The 18,611-nt window shown below is 48.6% G+C and overlaps 1 protein-coding gene across 1 annotated transcript in view; it reads left to right on the top strand.

Annotated features, from left to right (window-relative positions):
* Positions 1–17,773, top strand: part of ddx21 (DEAD (Asp-Glu-Ala-Asp) box helicase 21) — a 49,510-nt gene extending 31,737 nt beyond the window's left edge. The window contains exons 9-15 of the mRNA XM_068002650.1: positions 844–1,005; positions 1,377–1,496; positions 2,798–2,871; positions 4,729–4,888; positions 12,383–12,517; positions 13,992–14,036; positions 17,332–17,773. Of these exons, the coding sequence (XP_067858751.1) occupies positions 844–1,005; positions 1,377–1,496; positions 2,798–2,871; positions 4,729–4,888; positions 12,383–12,517; positions 13,992–14,036; positions 17,332–17,517 (882 nt within the window). The 3' untranslated portion in view covers positions 17,518–17,773. The remainder of the gene's footprint in view (positions 1–843; positions 1,006–1,376; positions 1,497–2,797; positions 2,872–4,728; positions 4,889–12,382; positions 12,518–13,991; positions 14,037–17,331) is intronic.
* Positions 17,774–18,611: the final 838 nt, after the last annotated feature.

Raw genomic sequence — 18,611 nt, 5'->3', positions numbered from 1 at the left:
TGTACCCCGGTGTCACCCGGAGGCCGGCCTGTACCCCGGTGTCACCCGGAGGCCGGCCTGTACCCCGGTGTCACCCGGAGGCCGGCCTGTACCCCGGTGTCACCCGGAGGCCGGCCTGTACCCCGGTGTCACCCGGAGGCCGGCCTGTACCCCGGTGTCACCCGGAGGCCGGCCTGTACCCCGGTGTCACCCGGAGGCCGGCCTGTACCCCGGTGTCACCCGGAGGCCGGCCTGTACCCCGGTGTCACCCGGAGGCCGGCCTGTACCCCGGTGTCACCCGGAGGCCGGCCTGTACCCCGGTGTCACCCGGAGGCCGGCCTGTACCCCGGTGTCACCCGGAGGCCGGCCTGTACCCCGGTGTCACCCGGAGGCCGGCCTGTACCCCGGTGTCACCCGGAGGCCGGCCTGTACCCCGGTGTCACCCGGAGGCCGGCCTGTACCCCGGTGTCACCCGGAGGCCGGCCTGTACCCCGGTGTCACCCGGAGGCCGGCCTGTACCCCGGTGTCACCCGGAGGCCGGCCTGTACCCCGGTGTCACCCGGAGGCCGGCCTGTACCCCGGTGTCACCCGGAGGCCGGCCTGTACCCCGGTGTCACCCGGAGGCCGGCCTGTACCCCGGTGTCACCCGGAGGCCGGCCTGTACCCACCAGTTTTCAACACATTTCCTTGCAGAGATTGTAAAGACAGAACCAGCGATTGTGCTGGCTGTTCTCCCAGTTGAAAAGTGTAATGAATGTTCCTCCCAGGATTAAGCTTGTTACTGGAATGCTGGTGCTAACAGTACAGTTATTGGTTCATTCTATACCATTGTTTTCCTAACCAAGTCCGTACTGTTTTCTCCAGGACGCACAGTGTCTACACGGGGACATTCCACAGAATCAGAGAGAGATCACGTTGAGAGGTTTCCGGGATGGCTCCTTTGGGGTCCTGGTCGCCACCAATGTGGCCGCCCGGGGCTTGGACATCCCAGAAGTAGACCTGGTAATACAGAGCTCCCCACCAAAGGTAATTCTGCACTGCCGATCAGGGAAATCCTGAGGACACACACCTCCGCGAGTTCGACACCGTCAAATTCTCTTACTGATTCCTTCAAACATTGTTTAAACGACATTTAATACATGGGTTGTCTAATCAATTGGGAGCTTAATGTTAAAAGTGTTTTGAGACACAAGTTCCAAAAACTGTAGGGAGTAGACTTGAGGGGGTTGGTTTATTGTGCACAGACTTGTTCCTTGGTGCCCCGAGTGAAGTGTTGAGCATTTTCTCGGTTGGTTGATGTATTCTGTAATTCGGGGTTTGAGGTGATTCACTGTCCTTTATATCATGTCTTTGGAAGGAGTTTGTCTTTGTTCTAATTCTGTCAAACACTGATTTAGGATGTGGATTCCTACATTCATCGTTCTGGTCGTACAGGTAGAGCTGGGCGCACGGGGGTCTGCATCTGTTTCTATCAGCGCAAGGAGGAGGACAACCTGAGATACGTGGAGCAGAAAGCTGTAAGTGTAGTTTGATATGAAGCAAGTGGTATGGATTGCTTCAATAAAGTGGCAATATTGATGAAAGCTTTGTCCTGGTGAAGGTGTATCTGTCCTTAACCAGCAGGGAACAGAAGCAATTAGATTGATTTCAAATGCTGGGTATAGAGCTGCTCACCCTCCCGAGTTATTCTCATCCCCTGCTGATGTACTTTCTTCTGTTTGAATCGGTTTGTGTTCCAGCTTTTTCTGCTCGTTTCAATTTTAAACCCAGTTCCAAATGGAATCCTGCCACGCACTTGCTGAATGCTTCCTCCTCGGGTTTAATAATGTTAACATAGCTCCCTTCCTTCGCACTATTACCGTTCCAAATTTGTTCAGGCACTCCTCTCCCTCCTCAGGCATTTACTACTCGCTGAGGTTCAGTGTTCTATGTGCTGCTTCTCCATTGCCTTATCCAAATGCCCATTATTTACCAACAGTCAGTAAGCACTGACCGTCCTGGTCCCATTCTGACCTGGCTCCCAAGTTGCACTTTCCTGCAAGGGTCACAAGTAACCCTGCCTGTTGGTTCTGGTCTCTAACCCAGGAGCATTGTGGCTAGATGATCAGCTAACTGCACAGACTGAGCATCAAACCTGACATCTTCCTCATTTGTACAGCTCGGCTACTGACTGCTAAACTCACAGCGATCCTGTACCGTTTCTTTTTAAGGTGGTGAAGAAATGCATCGATATTACAAGCCATTGTTTCTGTTGTAACCTGTTATAAGACATTTCCCTACAACATCTGTGTGTTTTGTGAGTTTTGCACTCGTCTCGGTCAGAAGTTGCCGTTTCACAGAGCGTTGTGCACTGAGATCAGATCCAGCAGAGGTTGGTTCCCTGTACTCTGCTCCTTCCAGCCTGCCTGTTTTCCATCACTAGCTGTCCTGTTGCCTCTCTGAGATTGCAGCTTTGGTGTGAATCGGGCAGTTCTGGGTGACAGGCACCCACAAACTGGATTGAAATGACCCACTAATTTTGTGCAGGGCTCATGGCCAACAGAACAGATTGTCACCCGCCCGAGCAGGCCTGCGTGCCTGAGCTAAGAGTGCGGTGTCTGATCCACTGTTTCTCCCCTTCCCCTTCCCCACCTTCTGATTCCTGGTCGTATTTTTCAATATTCACAGCAAATGAGATCAGTTTCATTTCCCTTCCCTGAAGTAAACAAAGTGAATAAAAACTATTTTTGTAACAACAAATCTAATTCAGAAAGGAAACTGCACCACTTGAAATTTGTTGCTGTTTTACAAAGTTCCGATTTGTGCTTTGTTTTTAAAGGGTTTGACATTCAAACGTGTTGGAGTTCCGACAGCCAATGACATCGTCAAAGCTTCTTGCAAGGACGCCATACGGTAATTTCTAATTTCAGATTAATTTCTGAGGGGCTCGCAAGTCCTGACCTCCAGCATTTGCTACATATGATCCAAAGCCCAACACGGGAACTGGGAGGGAGGGGGAATGCAGTAGGCTTAATGGGTGTGTGCTGTGACACAGGACTGCAGGTGGTTCAGAGTTAGGGTAGGGCAAGGATTTGAGTTCAGTATTTGGGGTGGAAGCAGCCAATGGGGTCTAGTGAGGGTGAAGGGTGTACGAGGCAGAGGTCAGGGCGGGTAAGGGTGAGGTGCGCGCACAAGATTTCGGCTCTGATCTTCCCAACGTTTAATTGGAGCCATTCTGGTTCTTTGTTGAAAAGGAGTCTGATGATACTGGGGTAGGGTGATGGAGTCAAGGGTTGTATGATCAGTATACATGTGGAAACTAACTACAAACCAAGGGAAAGGAAGGAGCCAAGGATGGAGTCATGGGACGCTGCAGAGGGGAGGGTGGGAGGGGAAGCCGTTGCTGGGCATTGTTCAGACACACTCTCACTGTGACGCCTGCATTCCCTGCTGATTCTTCACACTATCTGCAGTGTGCATTTCTGCCAGTTCCACTCAGTTTAAAAAAGACCTCACATCTTTGCTGTGTGGGTTATTTCCAGGTAATGTTTGAATTACATGGTAGGAGGTAGTTGTGTGTTGCTGGATTGTATGAACGTCGTAATTGGTGGACTAAGTCCCGTTCTCCAAACATTCCTGCGCTCGCTGACCTACATTGACTCCTGGTCTGGGAACGCCTTGATTTTAAAATTCTCATCCTTGTTTTCAAATCCCTCCATGGCCTCACCCCCTCCCTATCTCTGTAACCTCCTCCAGCCCTACAACCCTCCGAGATCTCTGCACTCCTCCAATTCTGGCCTCTCGCACATCCCTGATTCCCATCGCTCCACCGTTGGCGGCCCTGCCTTCAGCTGCCTGGGCCCTAAGCTCTGAAATTCCCTCCCTAAACCTCTCCGCCTCTCTCTCCTTTAAGACGCTCCTTAAAACCTACCTCTTTGACCAAGCTTTTGGTCACCTGTCCTAATACCTTCTTATGTGACTTGGTGTTGAATTTCGTTAGATAATCGCTCCCATGAAACGCCTTGTGATATTTTACTACGTTAAAGCGCTGTATAAGTGCAGGTTGTTGTGGAAGAGGCGGTTAATCCTGAGCCTGTACAGTCTGATCTCTGGTTACTGGTCAATCTTAAGAACATGCTTTTAGTTTTCCCTACCATTCAAAACTTGCATGGGAGCTGCTTTCTACATTTGTGTGTGTGGAGAAACAGTGTCCTTCGGTGTACGTTGGGATTTACACCCATTTTATATTTTTCTTTTAATGATTGCAGAATATTCATAAATAAATCATGAGAGCAGTTGTTGCAGTTAGAATGTGGCGGTATTTTATCCTTTGGGTAAATACAGTAAATATTTAATAAGAGCAGGTCAACCTCTCCAATGCTCGTTGGTTCACAGAGTGCAGACCCAGAGTCCCAAATTTGATCCCCAGTCTACGCTGAGAAAGCTGCTCAGCCAGGGTACTGTCATGGGTCAGAGCTCCCTTTCTTTGAAGGCCCTCCCTCTTGACAAGAAGTCCGGGTTGGTCGTGAGGTATTTCCCAGTCGAATAGCCTGAAGGCTCCAGTTCCAAAATTGCCATTATTGCTTGTCTGATCATACCAAACAGTAAATCCCCATCGATGGGGAGTGGGGATGTAAGGAGAGTGGATCAGTGTGAGAAATGTTGACTAATAAATGTGTGTGCGCCAAACGATCCATTACTGATGGTGTCAGTGGATGTCACATCAGTTCATTCCGCCTGCTAAACATTTTTACAATTTGTGTTTGAAAGGTCCTTGGATTCTGTTCCGGCATCAGCGATCGACTATTTCCGTACAGCTGCTGAAAACCTGATCGAGGAGCGAGGAGCACTAGAGGCCTTGGCTGCTGCATTGGCACATATCTCAGGGGCAAAGAGCATCGAACAGCGCTCTCTCCTCAACTCAGATACGGTAAGCCTGGCTGTGTACCTCTGAGAGATTCTCTCCTTACCTTTAGCACTGTGGCAAAGAGCTCCCCCGGGGCATGGTGACCAGTTTTCATCAGTGGCACAGTATTACTTTGTACACACCAGGTCCCAGTCTGTGCTGAGTTAGATAACCTCACCTGGAACAGTGCCTTGGGTACAATAAATGGCCTCAGTGCCAGTGCCCCCGGGCTACGGAGGGCAAATATCAGCCAGATTCCAGCTCTGGCCTTTTGCCTGAATGTGCATCGGATGGGTGAGGATAGGATCAGCCTGTACTTCGATCGCACATACCAGTGGCCAGTTTGACCAGGTACTGGATAGCTGCTGGCACTGTGAAACTCTACCCTGGTGAGAATCGGGGGATAGCGGCAAAGGAAATATGGCAGCCAGTTTTCTTGCCTGTTCTTCATGTGCACCAGTTCACAAGGCATTACAGACTCTGCCAGCCTGCACCCTAAAGCTGGCTCAGCCAGTGACTGTGCCAGTCAGCTGTGGACTCGAGCCTGTCACCATCTCCTGCCAGGCAAGCTGCAATATCAGCTTATGAGGGGTCTGTATCAATCCCAAACTAATCCCACTGCAGTCCCTAGCCCTGTATCAATCCCAAACTAATCCCACTGCAGTCCCTAGCCCTGTATCAATCCCAAACTAATCCCTCTGCAGTCCCTAGCCCTGTATCAATCCCAAACTAATCCCTCTGCAGTCCCTAGCCCTGTATCAATCCCAAACTAATCCCTCTGCAGTCCCTAGCCCTGTATCAATCCCAAACTAATCCCACTGCAGTCCCTAGCCCTGTATCAATCCCAAACTAATCCCACTGCAGTCCCTAGCCCTGTATCAATCCCAAACTAATCCCACTGCAGTCCCTAGCCCTGTATCAATCCCAAACTAATCCCACTGACTCCCCATAGCCCTGTATCAATCCCAAACTAATCCCACTGCAGTCCCTAGCCCTGTATCAATCCCAAACTAATCCCACTGACTCCCCATAGCCCTGTATCAATCCCAAACTAATCCCACTGACTCCCCATAGCCCTGCTGTCCTTGTCTTGACACCGGTGTGCATTTTTCAGCAGAAATGTCTGGATGGTGCTGAGGAGGGGAACCTCTGGCTGACCCCTGCCTAGCGCAGGATATTGTGACTGCTCGTAGTATCCTGACCCCTGCCTAGCGCAGGATATTGTGACTGATTGTAGTATCCTGACCCCTGCCTAGCCCAGGATATTGTGACTGATTGTAGTATCCTGACCCCTGCCTAGCCCAGGATATTGTGACTGCTTGTAGTATCCTGACCCCTGCCTAGCCCAGGATATTGTGACTGCTTGTAGTATCCTGACCCCTGCCTAGCCCAGGATATTGTGACTGATTGTAGTATCCTGACCCCTGCCTAGCCCAGGATATTGTGACTGCTTGTCATATGCTGAGGTCAGCTCAGGCATTTTGAAACAGAAAAGGGGGGCTTGTAGGGGGGTGGGGTTTAAGAACCAGCGAATGGCCTGGTGTCTGCCTTTTATAACGATAAGGGTTATGTGACAATTTGGTAAAGTAGATCTGTATAAAATTACATAGAATTTTACAGCACAGAAACAGGCCATTCGACACAACAGGTCTATGCCGGTGTTCATTCTCCACACGAGCCTTCTCCCTCCCTACTTCATCTAACCCTGTCAAGCATACCCTTCTATTCCTTTCTCCCTCATGTGTTTATCCAGCTTCCACTTAAATACATCTATGCTATTTGCCTCAACGGCTCCTTGTGGTAGCGAGTTCCACATTCTAACCACTCTCTGGGTAAAGAAGTTTCTCCTGAATTCTCTACTGGATTTCTTGGAATCATCGAATGGTTACAGCAGAGTAGGAGGCCATTTGGCCCATCGAGTCCATGCCAGCTCTCTGCAAGAGCAGTCCAGCTAGTCTCACTGCCCCGCCTGTAGCCCTGCAAATTTTTTCTCTTCAAGTACTTATCCAGTTCCCTTTTGAAGACCATGATTGAATCTGCCTCCACCACCCCCTCGGGCAGTGCATTCCAGACCCTAACCACTCGCTGTGTGAAAAAGTTTTTCCTCATGTCACCTTTGGTTCTTTTGCCTTAAATTTATGTCCTCTGGTTCTTGACCCTTCCACCAATGGGAACAGTTTCTCTCTATCTACTCTGTCTAGATCCCTCCTGATTTTGGACACCTCTATCAAATCTCCTCTTAACCTCCTCTGCTCTGAGGAGAACAATCCCAGCCTTTTCATCTATCCATGTAACAGAGGTTCGTCATCCCTGGAACCATTCTAGTAAATCTCTTCTGCACCCTCTCTAAGGCCTTCACATCTTTCCTAAAGTGCGGTGCCCAGAATTGGACACAATACTCCAGTTGTGGCCGAACCAGTGTTTTATAATGGTTCATCATAACTTCCTTGGTTTTGTACTCTATGCCTCCATTTATAAAGCCCAGGATCCCGTATGCTTTCTCAACCTGCCCTGCCACCTTCAGCAATTTGTGCACATATACCCCCAGATCGCCCTGTTCCTGCACCCATTTTAGAATTGTGCCCTCTAGTTTATATTGCCTCTCCTCGTTCTTCTTACCAAAATGTATCACTTCGCACTTCTCTGTGTTAAATTTCATCTGCCACATGTCCGCCCATTCCACCAGCCTGTCTATATCCTCTTGAAGTCTATCACTATCCTCCTCACTGTTTACTACCATTCCAAGTTTTGTGTTATCTGCAAATTTTGAAATTGTGCCCTGTACACCCAAGTCCAAGTCATTAATATATATCAAGAAAAGCAGTGGTCCCAGCACCGACCCCTGGGGAACACCACTGTACACCTCCCTCCAGTCCAAAAAACAACCGTTCACCACTACTCTCTGTCTCCTGTCACTTAGCCAATTTTGTATCCGTGCTGCCACTGCCCCTTTAATTCCATGGGCTTCAGTTTTGCTGACAAGCCTATTATGTGGCACTTTATCAAACGCCTTTTGAAAGTCCATATACACAACATCAACTGCATTGCCCTAATCAACCCTCTCTGTTACCTCATCAAAAAACTCTTATCAAGTTAGTTAAACACGATTTGCCTTTAACAAATCCGTGCTGACTTTCCTTAATTAATTCACACTTGTCCAAGTGACTTAATTTTGTCCAGGATTATCGTTTCTAAAAGTTTCCCCACCACCGAGGTTAAACTGACTGGCCTGTAGTTGCTGGGTTTATCCTTACACCCTTTTTTGAACAAGAGTGTAACATTTACAATTCTCCAGTCCTCTAGTACCACCCCCTTATCTAAGGATGATTGGAAGATTATGGCCAGTACCTCTGCAATTTCCACCCTTACTTCCCTCAGCCACCCCGGGTGATTTATCTACTTTAAGTACAGCCAGCCTTTCTAGTACCTCTATCAATTTTTAGCCCATCCAGTATCTCAACTACCTCCTTTTTTACTGTGACTCTGGCAGCATCTTCTTCCTTGGTGATGCAAAGTACTCATTTCTTACCTCAGCCATGCCCTCTGCCTCTGTGCCTCCTTTTTAGTCCCTAATCGGCCTCCTCTTACTATCCGTTTACTATTTATATGTCTATAGAAGACTTTTGGATTCCCTTTTATGTTGGCCGCCAGTCTATTCTCATACTCTCTCTTTGCCCCTCTTATTTCCTTTGTCACTTCCCCTCTGAACTTTCTATATTCTGCCTGATTCTCACTTGTGTTATCAACCTGACATCTGTCATACGCCCCTTTTTTCCGTTTCATCTTATTCTCTATCTCTTATCATCCAGGGAGCTCTGACTTTAGTTGCCCTCCCTTTCCCCCTCGTGGGAATGTACCTAGACTGTACCTAAACCATCTCCTCTTTAAAGGCCACCCACTGTTCAATTACAGTTTTGCCTGCCGATCTTTGATTCCAATTTACCCGGGCCAGATCTGTTCTCATCCCACTGAAATTGGCCCTCCTCCAATTGAGTATTTTTACTTTAGAGTGGTCCATGTCCTTTTCCATAGCTATTCTAAACCTTATGATACTATGATCACTGTTCCCTAAATGTTCCCCCACTGACACTTGCTCCACTTGACCCACCTCATTCCCCAGAACCAAGTCCAGCAATGCCTCCTTCCTCATTGGGCTGGAAACGTACTGGTTAAGAAAATTCTCTTGAATACACTTCAAAAATTCTTCCCCCCCTTTGCCCCTTATATTATTACTATCCCAGTCTATATCAGGATAGTTGAAGTCCCCTGTTATCACTACGCTATGGTTCTTGCACCTCTCTGTAATTTCCCTGCAAATTTGCTCCTCTATATCCTTCCCACTAGTTGGTGGCCTATAGAATACACCCAGGAGTGTAATGGCACCTCTATTGTTTCTTAACTAACCAAATAGATTCTGTCCTTGACCCCTCCAGGACATCCTCTCTCTCCAGCACTGCAATATTCTCCTTAATCAATACTGCCATCCCACTCCTTTCTTTCCTTCCCATCTTTCCTGAACACCTTGTATCCAGGAATATTTAGTACCCAATCCTGCCCTTTTTTGAGCCAGGTCTCCGCTATCGCCACGACATCATATTCCCATGTGGCTATTTGCACCTGCAGCTCACCAACCTTGTTTACCACACTTCGTGTGTTTACACACATGCACTGTGAACCAGTCTTAGACTGTCTTGTACTCTCTCAGTCTGACCCCACCTAATACCGTACTATTTCTTGCTCTAATGCTATCTGTCTCTCCTGATCCTTTGTGCACCTTGTTTCTCCTTTCCAATGCTACATCCTGGTGCAGCCAAATTAGTTTAAACCCCCCACCCCGCAACAGCAATAGTGAACCTCCCCGCGAGGACACTCGTCCCAGCCCACCCGGCCTGTACAGGTCCCACCTCCACCAGAACTGGTCCCAATGCCCCAGGAATCTAAAGCCCTCCCACCTGCACCATCTCTCCAGCCACGCATTCATCTGCTCTATCCTCCTATTTCTATACTCGCCAGCATGTGACTGTCTTATATTTATGGCCCCTTGTTCTGGTCTCCGCCACTAGTGGAAACATCTTCTCTATGTCTAAACTATCGAACCGCTTCATAATCTTAAAGACCTCTATCAGGTCACCCCTCGGTCTTCTCTTTTCTAGAGAAAAGAGCCCCAACCTGTTCATTCTTTCCTGATAGATATAACCTCTCAGTTCTGGTATCATCCTAGGAAATCTTTTTTGCACCTTCTCCAGTGCCTCTAAATCCTTTTTATAACGTGGAGACCAGAACTGTTCACATTACTCCAAGTGTGGTCTAAACATGACTTCCCTGATTTTGAATTCTATTCCTCTAGAAATGAGCCCCAGTGCTTTATTGGCACTTTTTATGGCCTTATTAACTTGTGTCACTACTTTTAGTGATTTGTGTATCTGTACCCCCAGATCCCTTTGCTCCTTTACCCCATTTAGACTCTTACCATCCAAGCAGTATGTGGCCTCCTTATTCTCCCTACCAAAATGGAACATCTCACTTGTCGATATTGAAATTCATTTACCATTTACATGCCCATTCTGCAAGTTTGTTAATGTCTTGTATTTTGTTGGTCTTTTTCAATAATAACTATAGATCCCAATTTGGTCTCATCCGCAAATTTTGAAATTGTATTTCCGAGTTCAAATCATTAATGTAAATGGAGAACAACCGATCCCTGTGGAACACCACTTCCCACCTTTTGCCAATCTGAGTAACTACCCTTAAACCCCGACTCTCTTTTCTGTTTTGTAGCAGTTATTAGAATAGAATCATAGAAGTTACAACATGGAAACAGGCCCTTCGGCCCAACATGTCCATGTCGCCCAGTTTATACCACTAAGCTAGTCCCAATTGCCTGCACTTGGCCCATATCCCTCTATACCCATCTTACCCATGTAACTGTCCAAATGCTTTTTAAAAGACAAAATTGTACCCGCCTCTACTACTGCCTCTGGCAGCTCGTTCCAGACACTCACCACCCTTTGAGTGAAAAAATTGCCCCTCTGGACCCTTTTGTATCTCTCCCCTCTCTCCTTAAATCTATGCCCCCTCGTTATAGACTCCTCTACCTTTGGGAAAAGATTTTGACGATCTACCTTATCTATGCCCCTCATTATTTTATAGACTTCTATAAGATCACCCCTCAACCTCCTACTCTCCAGGGAAAAAAGTCTCAGTCTATCCAACCTCTCCCTATAAGTCAAACCATCAAGTCCCAGTAGCATCCTAGTAAATCTTTTCTGCACTCTTTCTAGTTTAATAATATCCTTTCTATAATAGGGTGACCAGAACTGTACACAGTATTCCAAGTGTGGCCGTACTAATGTCTTGTACAACTTCAACAAGACATCCCAACTCCTGTATTCAATGTTCTGACCAATGAAACCAAGCATGCTGAATGCCTTCTTCACCATCCTATCCACCTGTGACTCCACTTTCAAGGAGCTATGAACCTGTACTCCTAGATCTCTTTGTTCTATAACTCTCCCCAACGCCCTACCATTAACGGAGTAGGTCCTGGCCCGATTCGATCTACCAAAATGCATCACCTCACATTTATCTAAATTAAACTCCATCTGCCATTCATCGGCCCACTGGCCCAATTTATCAAGATCCTGTTGCAATCCTAGATAACCTTCTTCACTGTCCACAATGCCACCAATCTTGGTGTCATCTGCAAACTTACTAACCATGCCTCCTAAATTCTCATCCAAATCATTAATATAAATAACAAATAACAGCGGACCCAGCACCGATCCCTGAGGCACACTGCTGGTCACAGGCCTCCAGTTTGAAAAACAACCCTCTACAACCACCCTCTGTCTTCTGTCGTCAAGCCAATTTTGTATCCAATTGACTACCTCACCTTGGATCCCGTGAGATTTAACCTTATGTAACAACCTACCATGCGGTACCTTGTCAAAGGCTTTGCTAAAGTCCATGTAGACCACGTCTACTGCACAGCCCTCATCTATCTTCTTGGTTACCCCTTCAAAAAACTCAATCAAATTCGTGAGACATGATTTTCCTCTCTCAAAACCATGCTGACTGTTCCTAGTCAGTCCCTGCCTCTCCAAATGCCTGTAGATCCTGTCTCTCAGAATACCCTCTAACAACTTACCCACTACAAATGTCAGGCTCACTGGTCTGTCGTTCCCAGGCTTTTCCCTGCCTCCCTTCTTAAACAAAGTCACAACATTTGCTACCCTCCAATCTTCAGGCACCTCACCTGCTACCTGTCCCCTGACTCCACATGCTCTGACCTTAGTCGTGAGTCTACAATGCGATACCTTATCGAAGGCATTTTGAAAATCCAAAATGAGGAACTACCTTGAATAAAATTTCTTGTGCAGTTCATGAGCCTGCCAAAGCTATTTCTTTCAGGACTAACAAGTTATAACCAAAAATGTTTGTATGCTGTTATTAAACGTGTGTGTGTCTGACTGTACGCTTTCATGACCTTGGAGATTAACACACAGATTCTTGTTTCAGGGCTATACAACAATGGTGTTGACTTGTTCAACAGAGATGCACAATTTAGGCTACGCATGGCGAGGGCTGAAGGAACAGCTGGGAGAGGCTGTGGACAGCAAAGTGAAGAGGATGAGATTCCTGAAGGGTAAAATGGTATGTTGGCAGTGCGCAGTTAATGTGAAACTGTTTTATTGTATAAAATCAGCAGCATTTAAAACCTACAATCAGACCAGCCTTCAGTGTGTACCATCCACAGGATGCACTGCAGCCAACTCGCCAAGGCTTCTTCGACAGCACCTCCCAAACCCGCGACCTCTACCACCTAGAAGGACAAGAGCAGCAGGCACATGGGAACAACACCACCTGCACGTTCCCCTCCAAGTCACACACCATCCCGACTTGGAAATATATTGTCGTTCCTTCATCGTCACTGGGTCAAAATCCTGGAACTCCCTTCCTAACAGCACTGTGGGAGAACCTTCACCACACGGACTGCAGCGGTTCAAGAGGGCAGCTCACCACCACCTTCTCGAGGGCAGTTAGGGATGGGCAATAAATGCCGGCCTCGCCAGCGACGCCCGCATCCCATGAATAAATTTTTTTTAAAAGACCAGCCTTCGGCAACCCATGGGTCATGGGAATACAACCTGGCAGCTCAGCACTCACCTTTATTGCCTCACCAGTCCATCCTGTTTGAATTTCAGGGGCCTGGAGGTTTGGACAGGACTGTTTCTAGTGCTGTAGCTGCATTGGTAGAGAAACCCTAAATCAGAACACCCAGATCTACTGGCGGGGAACGTGAACAGGAAGAGGGGTTTACACTTTGTTTGTGGCCCCACTCATGCAACCCACAAAGACCAAATGCTCAGACTCCCCTGCTATATGCAGCATACAGGATGGTCGCACAGCGCTGTTTCTGTGAAGTATCCAGGCAGAGTCTGCTATTCCACACGTCCTGATGGACAAGGACATCAGTACATTCCTAGGAAAGGAGCAAGTGCAGTCTCAGGCTTCTGACCATCCCAGGAGTTGGTACTGCAGCTGGCAAAAGAGAAGCCAGACTCGAGGGGGATCTTGGCCTTGTGGTGGGGTGATCTGTGAGGCAGCTCGGGGTCGTGGGCCTGAACACTGCCCAGGTGGCTGCTTGTGGCTGATGGCCTGAAGAGCACTGAGCCTACACTCCGGCCCAGGTCTGAAACAGCACCTTTCTAGGTCCTGCTGCTGAGTGGCAACTGTACACATTGGGGTTTGTGTCCAGCTCCTCATTGGGGTGTCTCGGGGGTACGATCAGATCAGACCCCACGGTCGGTGTTCGACCTTTCTGCACTGTATCATCAGTTCTGTGATTTTGGATGGTTTTCCTTTCGTGAATATTTGTACTGTATTGTACTGTTTTATCAGTATATATTCAAACATTCCAATCAACCACAGCTTAGTATATTTGTGAATCGTTAACTCCAGGTGCAAATTTAATTGAAAGACTTACTGGGGCCTGAGTTTTTTTGGAATGGGACATTTCTGCCAGAAGAAACCAAAAACAGTCTGTGAGATCTTCTTGCACTAATGTCCTGGGGCACCTCCTGTGTGTGTTTTAATGGACTAACTCTCCACATATCTTGTTGTTTAGGGTGTGTGTTTCGATATTCCCGAAGATTCTCTGGAAACCTTGCAGGTACGCTGACCAACCGAGACAACATGTCAACTTTCTGCAGATAAGATTATCTTCATTCAAAGACTGTTTGTTGCTTTAAAAAAAGAAACTACCAACTGTGTGCCACATCTTTTCCTTCCCTTTTTAAAAGACCCGTATCCCACAAACATGAGCAAAGTTAAGCACAGGAAAAGGCCATTTAGCTGATCAAAACTCATCTCTCAATACTTTCACTCTCCCATTGAAGCTAATCCCGGTCCCCAGTGCCAGGTATTCCCAGTATCTTGAACTCATCCAAATTTCTGCTGCCCGTATCCTAACTCACATCAGTCCCATTCTCCCATTACCCCCTGTGCTCACTGACCTACATTGGCTCCCGGTGCGGGAAGACCTCGATTTTTAAAATTTTCATTGTTTTCAAACCCCTCCATGGCCTCGTCCCTCCCTATCTCTGTAACCTCCACCAGCCCTACAATTCTCCGAGATCTCTGCGCTCCTCTAATTCTGGCTTCTTGCGCATCCCCGATTTTCATCACTCCGCCATTGGCGGCCGTGCCTTCAGCTGCCTAAACCTCTCCACCTCTCTCCTCCTTTAAGACACTCCTTAAAACCTGCCCCGTTGACCAAGCTTTTAGTCACCTGTCCTAATATCTCCTTATGTGGCTCAGTATCAAATTTTGTTTGATAATCGCTCCTATGAAGCGCCTTGGGACGTTTTACTACCTTAAAGGTGCTGTATAAATGCAAGTTGTTGATGAGTTGGGCGTTCCTGGTGCGATTGGGTGTGACTGGGTGTTCCCGGTATCCGGTGTGACTGGGTGTTCCCGATGTGACTGGGTGTTCCCGGTATCCGGTGTGATTGGGTGTTCCCGGTATCCGGTGTGACTGGGTGTTCCCGGTGTGACTGGGTGTTCCCGGTGTGACTGGGTGTTCCCGGTGTGACTGGGTGTTCCCGGAGTCCGGTGTGACTGGGTGTTCCCGGAGTCCGGTGTGACTGGGTGTTCCCGGTATCCGGTGTGACTGGGTGTTCCCGGTATCCGGTGTGACTGGGTGTTCCCGGTATCCGGTGTGACTGGGTGTTCCCGGTATCCGGTGTGACTGGGTGTTCCCGGTATCCGGTGTGACTGGGTGTTCCCGGTATCCGGTGTGACTGGGTGTTCCCGGAATCCGGTGTGACTGGGTGTTCCCGGAATCCGGTGTGACTGGGTGTTCCCGGAATCCGGTGTGACTGGGTGTTCCCGGAATCCGGTGTGACTGGGTGTTCCCGGAATCCGGTGTGACTGGGTGTTCCCGGAATCCGGTGTGACTGGGTGTTCCCGGAATCCGGTGTGACTGGGTGTTCCCGGAATCCGGTGTGACTGGGTGTTCCCGGAATCCGGTGTGACTGGGTGTTCCCGGAATCCGGTGTGACTGGGTGTTCCCGGAATCCGGTGTGACTGGGTGTTCCCGGAATCCGGTGTGACTGGGTGTTCCCGGAATCCGGTGTGACTGGGTGTTCCCGGAATCCGGTGTGACTGGGTGTTCCCGGAATCCGGTGTGACTGGGTGTTCCCGGAATCCGGTGTGACTGGGTGTTCCCGGAATCCGGTGTGACTGGGTGTTCCCGGAATCCGGTGTGACTGGGTGTTCCCGGAATCCGGTGTGACTGGGTGTTCCCGGAATCCGGTGTGACTGGGTGTTCCCGATATCCGGTGTGACTGGGTATTCCCGGTATCCGGTGTGATTGGGTATTCCTGGTGTGACTGGGTATTCCCGGTATCCGGTGTGACTGGGTTTTCCCAGAATCCGGTGTGATTGGGTATTCCCGGTGTGATTGGGTATTCCCGGTGTGACTGGGTATTCCCGGTATCCGGTGTGATTGGGTATTCCCGGTGTGATTGGGTATTCCTGGTATCCGGTGTGACTGGGTATTCCTGGTATCCGGTGTGATTGGGTATTCCCGGTGTGATTGGGTATTCCCGATATCCAGTGTGATTGGGTATTCCCAGAATCCGGTGTGATTGGGTATTCCCGGTGTGACTGGGTATTCCTGGTATCCGGTGTGACTGGGTATTCCTGGTATCCGGTGTGACTGGGTATTCCCGGTATCCGGTGTGATTGGGTATTCCCGGTATCCGGTGTGATTGGGTATTCCCAGAATCCGGTGTGATTGGGTATTCCCGGTGTGATTGGGTATTCCCAGAATCCGGTGTGATTGGGTATTCCCGATATCCGGTGTGATTGGGTATTCCCAGAATCCGGTGTGATTGGGTATTCCCGGTGTGATTGGGTATTCCCGGTATCCAGTGTGACTGGGTATTCCCGGAATCCAGTGTGATTGGGTATTCCCAGAATCCGGTGTGATTGGGTATTCCAGGTGTGACACAGTATTCCAGGTGTGACACAGTATTCCCGGTGTGACACAGTATTCCTGGTATCCGGTGTGATTGGGTATTCCCAGAATCCGGTGTGATTGGGTATTCCAGGTGTGACACAGTATTCCCGGTGTGACACAGTATTCCCGGTGTGATTGGGTATTCCTGGTATCCGGTGTGATTGGGTATTCCTGGTATCCGGTGTGATTGGGTATTCCCGGAATCCGGTGTGACTGGGTATTCCCAGTGTGACTGGGTATTCCTGGTATCTGGTGTGATTGGGTATTCCCGGTGTGACTGGGTATTCCTGGTATCTGGTGTGATTGGGTATTCCCGGTGTGACTGGGTATTCCCGGAATCCGGTGTGATTGGGTATTCCCAGTGTGACTGGGTATTCCTGGTGTGACTGGGTATTCCTGGTGTGATTGAGTGTTCCCAGAATCCGGTGTGATTGGGTATTCCCGGTGTGACTGGGTATTCCTGGTATCTGGTGTGATTGGGTATTCCCGGTGTGACTGGGTATTCCCGGAATCCGGTGTGATTGGGTATTCCCAGTGTGACTGGGTATTCCTGGTATCCAGTGTGATTGGGTATTCCCGGTGTGATTGGGTATTCCCAGTGTGACTGGGTATTCCTGGTATCCAGTGTGATTGGGTATTCCCGGTGTGATTGGGTATTCCCGGTGTGACTGGGTATTCCTGGAATCCAGTGTGACACAGTATTCCTGGTGTGACTGGGTGTTCCTGGTATCCGGTGTGACTGGGTATTCCTGGTGTGACACAGTATTCCTGGTGTGACTGGGTGTTCCTGGTATCCGGTGTGACTGGGTATTCCTGGTGTGACACAGTATTCCTGGTGTGACTGGGTGTTCCTGGTATCCGGTGTGACTGGGTATTCCTGGTATCCGGTTGGTGCCAGTGGTGATCATGCTGTATATTGATGGGATTGCGATCTCTCTCACAGGGAACCTGGCAGGACACCAGGCGCTGGCAGCTTGCCGTAGCGACTGAGTTACCGGAGCTGGAGGATGACAGGCGGGATGGGGGGTCTGACTTCAGGAAACGCTCCTTCAACATGGGAGGAGGATTCAACAGGAGTCAGAACGGGAGGGGCATGAAGAGGAGTTTCAACAGAGCGTTCGACCGGTAGTGAAAACAGTCACCTGCCAAACCTTGGACCAGGATACTTTTACATAACTCATTGAAACATCATCTTGGAGACCAACAATGTCCCAGTTACTGATGTACAGGCCGTGCAGTGCTGACAGACTTGTGTATTTATCACGTGGCTATTTTAAATTCACAAGACACCGGCCGGTATTTGTTGGGCTACAGCTGGGTGTTGGAAACAAGGGGTCATTTATCTGGATGGATGGTTACAAAGACATTAAAAAGTAGTCCTTTAACCCTCTGGAGGCTGTGTGAATTTATTAAACCCGCGGTTACACTGCCCTTATAGAATCATAGAAGTTTACAACATGGAAACAGGCCCTTCGGCCCAACATGTCCATGTCGCCCAGTTTATACCACCAAGCTAGTCCCAATTTCCTGCACTTGGCCCATATCCCTCTATACCCATCTTACCCATGTAACTGTCCAAATGCTTTTTAAAAGACAAAATTGTACCCGCCTCTACTACTGCCTCTGGCAGCTCGTTCCAGACACTCACCACCCTTTGAGTGAAAAAATTGCCCCTCTGGACCCTTTTGTATCTCTCCCCTCTCACCTTAAATCGATGTCCCCTCGTTATAGACGCCCCTACCTTTGGGAAAAGATTTTGACTATCTACCTTATCTATGCCCCTCATTATTTTATAGACTTGTATAAGATCACCCCTCAACCTCCTACTCTCCAGGGAAAAAAGTCCCAGTCTATCTAACCTCTCCCTATAAGTCAAACCATCAAGTCCCGGTAGCATCCTAGTAAATCTTTTCTGCACTCTTTCTAGTTTAATAATACCCTTTCTATAATAGGGTGACCAGAACTGTACACAGTATTCCAAGTGTGGCCGTACTAATGTCTTGTACAACTTCAACAAGACATCCCAACTCCTGTATTCAATGTTCTGACCAATGAAACCAAGCAAGCTGAATGCCTTCTTCACCACCCTATCCACCTGTGACTCCACTTTCAAGGAGCTATGAACCTGTACTCCCAGATCTCTTTGTTCTATAACTCTCCCCAACGCCTTACCATTAACGGAGTCGGTCCTGGCCCGATTCGATCTACCAAAATGCATCACCT

This window comes from Heptranchias perlo, chromosome 21 (assembly GCF_035084215.1).
Source record: "Heptranchias perlo isolate sHepPer1 chromosome 21, sHepPer1.hap1, whole genome shotgun sequence".
Taxonomy (NCBI): Eukaryota; Metazoa; Chordata; class Chondrichthyes; order Hexanchiformes; family Hexanchidae; genus Heptranchias; species Heptranchias perlo.
This window is presented reverse-complemented; position numbering and strand designations above follow the sequence as displayed.